The sequence below is a fragment of the Myotis lucifugus genome, unplaced genomic scaffold, assembly GCF_000147115.1.
Source record: "Myotis lucifugus unplaced genomic scaffold, Myoluc2.0 scaffold_1519, whole genome shotgun sequence".
Lineage (NCBI taxonomy): Eukaryota > Metazoa > Chordata > Mammalia > Chiroptera > Vespertilionidae > Myotis > Myotis lucifugus.
Window position 1 is genome coordinate 36,559 of NW_005872567.1, and position 7,713 is coordinate 44,271.

The 7,713-nt window shown below is 60.4% G+C and overlaps 1 protein-coding gene across 1 annotated transcript; it reads left to right on the plus strand.

Moving 5' to 3' along the window:
• Positions 1 to 345: 345 nt before the first annotated feature.
• On the plus strand, positions 346 to 6,489 carry CUNH21orf59 (chromosome unknown C21orf59 homolog). Its single transcript, XM_023748544.1, has 7 exons — positions 346 to 366; positions 1,329 to 1,496; positions 3,475 to 3,542; positions 3,828 to 3,986; positions 4,926 to 5,057; positions 5,845 to 5,940; positions 6,202 to 6,489. The coding sequence occupies exons 2-7, from the start codon at positions 1,331 to 1,333 to the stop codon at positions 6,310 to 6,312; spliced, it is 732 nt and encodes a 243-aa protein (XP_023604312.1). The 5' UTR covers positions 346 to 366; positions 1,329 to 1,330; the 3' UTR covers positions 6,313 to 6,489.
• The last annotated feature ends 1,224 nt before the right edge of the window (positions 6,490 to 7,713 follow it).

Consider the following 7,713-nt stretch of genomic DNA (forward strand, 5'->3'; position numbering starts at 1 on the left):
CGGCGTTTGAAGAGAGTGACGTGCTGAAGCCCGAGTGAGCACTTTGCGGTGGGACACCTGCCCGGGCCGCCCCCCCAGGGTGCGAAGCCCGCGCCGCGGGGCCTCCCCCCACGGCCCCGACCACCCGTGCGATGTCCTGGACGTCGCGAGGGCACTGGCCTGCTTGCGCCGCCCCCTAAGGTGTCCACCAGCCACAGGGGGCCCCGGAGCGGCATTTAAATGTATTTCATTTTAATTCCGTAGCTGCCTTCTTAGACTCAGGGAGCTGGGATGCCCTGGGGAGCGCCGGAAGGGGCGTGGTCTGTCTTTATGAAGAATACTTACCGCTTATCCATAAAACGTCCTTATCCCAAAACAAGCTCCACAGTAAATGTTATTTTAAAATTAACACATTTGGGGGAGAAAGGGGACTCGACTTATTTTTATAAAATGGTCCGTTGAAAATGTGGCGCTGAGTGTGGGCACGTTAGAGCACGTAGGTCCCTACATTTACTCTACACGTGGCCATTGTCCACCGCCGTCCACACAGGCCTGGCCTGAGCCAGACACAGCGAGGGGGGCGAGGCCAGCTGCTCGGCCAGGGGCTCGGGTTGTGGGGGGTCATGACCACTCCATGCAGTTCCACCACATGCGGTGTCTCCACGGGTGATGGGAAGGCCCGGGTCCCTGTGCCCCTTTCTGGTTAAGGGGGGGAGGGGTGGGGGAGGGGTGGGAGAGAGGGAGGAAAAAAGGGAGGAAATATCATCAGGTTAAAATGTGGACAGTTTGGGAGTGACTGTGGAATAGGAAACAGCCATCGTCTGAGTAGCGAGCGTGACCCCAGAGAACCCGGGACTGGTCCTCCCAGGGTGCCAGCTGCCTTCAGCCCTCCCGCTGGGTGGGTTCGCATAAATGATTTGTAAAGTGTTTTTCTAAATTTGTCTGTAAAACAGCAGCCATCGGACCTGAGCCAGCCTCGGTCCACAGCTGTAGCTGGGGGAGGTGGGGGTTGGTAAGTCACCGGGACGGGGTGTGCACAGACTTGGAAGTGGAGCGCCCGGGCGGGTGTGTGCAGACGCAGACGGCGGCGAATTTCAATCTGTGCCTCCCGAGCCCCGGGGAGTACAGCACTGAAGCAGGGGGTCCCGCGGGGGTGAGGCCGACGGAGCCCTAACGAAGCATGCCCGACTCCGGAGACCAGGTTCAGTGACGCAGATCCAAGTTTATTGTGTGAGTGCAGGAACATATATCACACGTCAGGCAGCCAAGTGTTTGTTAAGCAGACCCCTGACCCAATAGTAGGAAAGATCAGGGCCGATCGTGAACACGTGCTTTCTCCTGTTTTTAAGAAATGGAAGAGTTGGCGGAGCACGGCGTGTTTCTGCCTCCTAACATGCAAGGCCTGACGGACGAGCAGATTGAGGAGCTGAAGCTCCGGGACGAGTGGGGTGAGAAGTGCGTGCCCAGCGGAGGCGCCGTGTTTAAGAAGGACGACGTGGGACGCAGGAACGGCCACGGTAATCCGCTCTTCTGCGCCTCGGGCCTGACCCACGGCCGTGGGCGTGGCCAGGAGCGGAGCTCAGCCTTTCCCACGAAGCCAGGAGCACTGGCCGGGCGCCTCGTGCACAGCGCCGCCCCCGTGGGTTAGGGGTGAGGAAAGCGCCGGTCTCGCTCGTGTGCAGCTGGCTTGTAACATATCGGATGAGCCATGTGAAGTTGCCATTGTTGTGGGTCACAAATGGTTGAAAATTGGCGATTTCGTATGGCACAGCCTGAGTTTTGGGGGGAATCTCTGAAGACGTATGGAAGGGTGTTTTGTTACGATGGGCAGAACCGGCTTCATTTAGAGCAGTGGTTCTCAACCTCCTGGCCCTTTAAATACAGTTCCTCATGTTGTGACCCAACCATAAAATTATTTCCGTTGCTACTTCATCACTGTCATGTTACTACTGTTCTGAATCGTCATGTAAATATCTGATATGCAGGATGGTCTTAGGCGACCCCTGTGAAAGGGTCATTTGACCGCCAAAGGGTTCGCGACCCACAGGTTGAGAACCGCTGCTTTAGAGGTTTGTGGGAAAGAGGCAGTGACGTCAGCTCCGGGTCTCCGCTGGGTCTCCGTCACCCGCTCGGTGCACCCAGGAGAGGACGCGCCCGGTCAGTGGGCGGCTGAGCCTGCGGGTCTGATGAGCGGGCGGTGACTCCTCTGCACCTGCCCAGCAGCAGCAGCTCCATCCGTGTCGTCAGCAAACACTAAGTGTCCGCTGCGCCCAGCACTGAGGAGCAGAGAGATGCAACGTGTCCTGCACGCATGGTCTCTGCCCGCTCACCCAGACGTGTACCAGTATGTGCGCGCTCACCCAGACGTGTACTAGTATGTGCGCGCTCACCCAGACGTGTACTAGTATGTGCGCGCTCACCCAGACGTGTACTAGTATGTGCACGCTCACCCAGACGTGTATGTGCGCGCTCACCTAGACGTGTACTAGTATGTGCACGCTCACCCAGACGTGTACCAGTATGTGTGCGCTCACCCAGACGTGTGTGCATGCGCTCACCCAGACGTGTGTGCATGCGCTCACCCAGACGTGTACTAGTATGTGCACACTCACCCAGACGTGTACTAGTATGTGCGCGCTCACCCAGACGTGTACCAGTATGTGTGCGCTCACCCAGACGTGTGTGCATGCGCTCACCCAGACGTGTACTAGTATGTGCACACTCACCCAGACGTGTGCGCGCGCTCACCTAGACGCATAGTGTGCTCACCTAGAGGCGTGTGCTCACCCAGACGTGTGTGCATGTGCTCACCTAGACATGTATGTTTTTCATTTCATACGTAAACACATGTTTTGGGAATAATAGGAATTTCTAGCACTTCCTGTGCCTCTGCCTGGGGAGTGGCTGGTTGGCTTCCATACCTGTTCAGGCCTAAACTCGCTCTCACCCTGGAGATTCTTTGCTTTTAGAAGGAATTGCATCAATGAAGAAACAGTCCTGAAGACAGCGTTCCGAGTGTCCAGTGCTTCCTGTGTCTAGTTAGCACTGTTCTCACGAATGTAAGGAGTGAGCCTGCCCGTCTCCCTTAGGTCTGGGCGTTCCGTCTCCATTGTTTTTCAAGTTAGGACTTCTTCCCCGTTCGGGCTGAGCAGCTCGGCCCCGAGCCCAACCCACTGCACCTGCTTCTGTAAAGTCGCCCCCCCCCCCCAACCTGTCTCAGCAGCGCCTGTGGGCTGCCGGTCACGCTGAGGGGGGCCAGAGAGACTGTCACCACGCGGGCTGACATGTGTGCTGGGCCTCAGCTCCTGCTCTGTGCGCCTTTGCCCCTGTGCGTGGAACGCCGCTGTGTCTGCACGGCCAGGATGTCGGTCCCTTCACTCCCCCCCCCCGAAGCCCCCACCCCCCCCAAGCCGGGCTCGTCTCATGTCGCCTGCTCCCGCCTCCGATGAAGAGCGTAATGTTAACGGTGGCGTCTCCCCCTCCCTGTTTCTGCAGCTCCAAACGAGAAGATGAAGGACGTCCTGAGGAAGACGATAGAAGAAGCCAAAGCGATGATCTCCAAGGTGAGCCTGTCCCGTGCCCACCGGCCGCCCTTTCCTGCTGCCTTTAAGCCTCCAGGGGCGAGTGGGGGCCCTGGCCTCCTCCCACGCTGTGCCCAGCCGTTCGCCCTGCCCCTCCGTCCCCAGTCAGGATGCGCGGCTGGAGTAGGTGGCTCCCTGTGGAGCCTGTGGGCAGGAGGCCGTGCTGCCTCCTCCCCCACCTTGGGAAGAACTGAGGAGCAGCAGCCCAGGAGCTGGATCTGCCTGTGACCTGAGGGGCTGCGTGTCGGTAACCAGCTGCTCTTTCAGAAACAAGTGGAAGCCGGTGTCTGCGTTACCATGGAGATGGTGCAGGACGCCCTGGACCAGCTGCGGGGGGCGGTGATGATTGTGTATCCCATGGGCTTGCCGCCCTACGACCCCATCCGGATGGAGTTTGAAGATAAGGAAGACTTGTCGGGAACTCAGGTGTGTGGCTCTCCGCCCGCGAGCTCACCCCCAGCAGGCCAGCTTTCACCTCCTCTTCCGGGGCAGCTTTTGCTCAGAGGGGAGTTCTGAATTGGGGGGAAGAGGGGGCCAGAGGGTGGTGCGCACGGCCGAGGGCGTGGCTCACACCCAGGCGGAGAGAGGCTTGGGAGGCTGCCCCTTGGCAGGAGCTGAGACGTTACCTTTTGGGGGCCACCGGAAGCCGGAACCCTAACTTGTGCCTGTTTGCACCCCAACTTTTTGGTCCCTCTGCGTGAACTCTGTGTTCCAGCCCTTCCGCTTGTTTCATGTTCTTTTCTCCCCTTTCTGTCTCGCTTCTTCCTTATTCTGTGGGGAGGATGTTCCCTGAGCATCTCCCACAGGTGGGTGCACAGGAGCAGGCAGACACCCCACTGGGTCCATTGAAGACCCGGCGGATGCCCCGGTCGCCTCACAATCCATTCCGAGGGGCCTTGCATGCCGATGAGGGTGCAGACGAGATAGGGCTTGTCCTTCCCTGCGCAGGGAGCTCAGCGTCAGGGCGGGAGCTGACACTGACGGGAGGGCGCTCACCGAGGTGGGGAGTCCGTGCCCCTGGGGGCTCGGGCAGGAGGGCAGGTCCTGGAAGCCGGCCCCACGGTCACAGGGCACCGGCTTGGTCCCAGCACGGGGTGGGGTGGGTATGGGGGACCACGTGCAGGGAACAGGCCTGGCTTCTTGGCACAGGGGTGGGTGGGTATGGGGGACCACGTGCAGGGCCCTTGCCTGGTCCGGCACTGGGGGTGGGGTGGGTATGGGGGACACGTGCAGGCACAGCCTGGCTCTTGGCACAGGGGGTGGGTGGGTATGGGGGACCACGTGCAGGGCACCGGCCTGGCTCCGGCACCGAGGAGACCGCGTGTGTGTGTGTCCTCTGACCTGAGCGGTTCTCCCGCGGCCCAGGCCGCACTGAGCGTCATCGCGGAGCCGGACGCGCAGCTGTGGTGGGCCGCCAAGGAGCTGCGGAGGACGAAGACGCTGTCGGACTACGTGGGCCGGAACGAGAAGACCAAGATCATCGTCAAGATTCAGCAGGTGAGCGCGTCCGCGTGCCGTTTTCCGTCCACTTTCACACTGACCCACGTTTAGGATCAGTCTCCACGTTAAAGCTCCTGAGCGCTGTTGGCCTGGACTTCAAGTAAACTTTCCCCTTCATCCCTCCCCGACTGAAGGGAATCCAGAGTAATTGACAGCGTCGGGAGCTTGTTCTCATGGGGACGGGCTGGCCATGTTAATTTCAACATTAAGAACTTGGGCTGCCCTAACAGTCTGCTCAGTGGATAGCACATTGGCCTGAGGGCCGAAGTGTCCTGGGTTCGATTCCAGTCACAGGCACATATCGGGGCTGCAGGCTCAATCCCCAGTGTGGGGCGTGCAGGAGGCAGCCAATCAATGGCTCTCTCATCATTGATGTTTCTATCTCTCCCTCTCCCTTCCTCTCTGAAATCAATAAAGAATATTTTTTTTTGAAAGAACTAGGGCTACAATAGTGAAAATACTTCTCGAAATGCACAGCCGCCTGAGCGCCCGGCCCAGCCCCCCGGTGCTGCCGTCTAGGAGGAGGGTCGGCGCGTGCCTGCGGCTTCCGGCGCTGCAGGGCTGTTGTAGCCATGGCGCCCAACCATCTCCCATCTGCCCTCCCCCTGGGCTGCAGGCTGACGTGGGCCAGCCCTGGTCTGTCCTCCACGGGAGCCAGCGCGGGCGGCGGAAACTCAGGCCCCAGGACTCGCGGTCGACCTATTAACCTCTGCAGGTGACACGCTCACTGTCACCTCCTGGTCGTCCCTGACGCAGGCCTAACCGTGCTCTCCCGTCTTCGCAGAGGGGACAGGGCGCGCCCGCCCGGGAGCCGGTGATCAGCAGCGAGGAGCAGAAGCAGCTGATGCTGTTCTACCACCGCCGGCAGGAGGAGCTCAAGGTGCGGGAGCCCGTGTCCACACACGTGTACATGCACATGCACACACAGGTGCACACACACATGCACACATGTACACACACACTCGCTTCCCCCAGGGGTCAGCAGTGCTGCAGGGGGACTTTCCAGAGCTTCGGCCTCGCCTGGGCTGTGGTCCTGCCAGGCCTCCTCCCCGCCGCGCCCCCCATAGAGTCCAGAAGCATCTGCTTGGGCTGGAGGAGGTTACAGGCTCATCTTCCGTCTCAATAAAACATTTCTTTCCAGAAACTGGAGGAAAATGATGACGACTCGTGTTTGAACTCTCCATGGGCCGACAACACTGCTCTGAAAAGACATTTTCAAGGCGTGAAGGACATCAAGTGGAGACCAAGATGAAGCTTCTAGAAGCCCTAGCTCACCTCTCTGTAGGCAAACAGTAACCATAGTAACAGTGATGACGGTGAACACAGAAGGGTGGCACAGCCCTCGTGAAAGACGTTGGAATTTCCAGGTTTCCTAGTTTCTGAGTTTGAATTTTTATGATAAAATGTATTAAAGGTCGTAGAACTTAAACACGTCCTCAGAGAGTCTGCCTGCGCCTCCACTGGGGCGGTTTGCCTGTGAGGGCCTCCTGGGGCGGGTCCCAGGATGATCGCTCCCTCCTTCTGTCCGGCAGGTCCTGGCATCTGCCCTCAACCGCTGCCCTGGAGCGGAGCTCAGCGTCAGTGGCCACTAGAGGGCGCCGTCACCTCCCCTGTTTTCTTGGGCTGCAGGTCTGTCCGAGGCTGGAGCCCGGCAGCTCGGGTCAGAGGTGAAGGTCACCCCCTGGCTGAGGCTCCACCAGATGGAGGGGCAGTCGGTGCCGTCTGACCTGGAACCCGATGCGTCCCCAGGCAGTGCCTCCCCCTCCGCCCGCCCTCGGCTCAGCTCAGCTCCCTGCTCCCCCCTCCCTGCTCTCAGCTCAGTGGACACTTCCCTGGACGCAGACCCGGCCCCACCGTCAGCCCAAGCTCGTCACTGGGAGGGTCAGTAGCGGGGACCCCGTGGACTGGACGCAGAGCCGGTTCGCAGCCCTGGGCCTCGGCTGGGAGCCCCAGCGGGTGCTGTGCGCCTGTCCTGTCCCTCACCCCGTCCTGGGTGCTCCAGTCGCGTGGTCTCCCTGGGCCCTTGGCTCCGGCTTCCATCCTGTTACCCACCGGCTCCGGCTCCCCTGGGATGTCCGCCCCTGCGGCCCGAGCCTGGCCCTCCTTGTCCGCCGTCCGGTGACTTGAAGACGTTTCCTACATTTCACTCATTCGTTTCACGCTGGAGGGTGAACCCACACTCCTCCACGTGGGCCGGAAGCAGCAGTGCCAGGGCGCGCTGCAGACCGCGCTTGGGGGGGCCACTGTGTGTGGGGGGGGGCGGGGGTGCAGGGAGCCTCACCAAGGACGTTTTCCCATTGATGCTTTTTAGAGAGAGTGGAAGGGAAGGAGAGGGAAACATCGATGTGAGAGACACACTGGTTGCCTCCCACACGGACCCGGACCAGGGCCTTGGATCGAACCAGCAATCCAGGTACGTGCCCTTGACCGGGATTCGAACCCACGACCCTTGGGTCCTAACTGCTTGAGCCAACGCTCTAACCACTGAACCACCGGCCAGGGCTACGAGGCCACTGCTGAGGAGTTAGAAGGAAATGCAGGAGCACCTCAGCACCACCACTCGCCTCTGGGAGACGGACGAGGCGGGGAGGCTCACGGCCTCCGGTCTCGGGTGGACGCGGCCTCCAGTCTCGTCCGGCCGAGTCCCGGGAGC

What these genes read in the sequence shown, in the direction of transcription:
- CUNH21orf59 (XM_023748544.1), top strand. Translation starts at nt 1,331, where the DNA reads ATGGAAGAGTTGGCGGAGCACGGCGTGTTTCTGCCTCCTAACATGCAA. An exon ending in GGGACGCAGGAACGGCCACG is followed by an intron (nt 1,497 to 3,474) that starts GTAATCCGCTCT and finishes CTGTTTCTGCAG; the next exon opens with CTCCAAACGAGAAGATGAAG. An exon ending in TCATCGTCAAGATTCAGCAG is followed by an intron (nt 5,058 to 5,844) that starts GTGAGCGCGTCC and finishes CCGTCTTCGCAG; the next exon opens with AGGGGACAGGGCGCGCCCGC.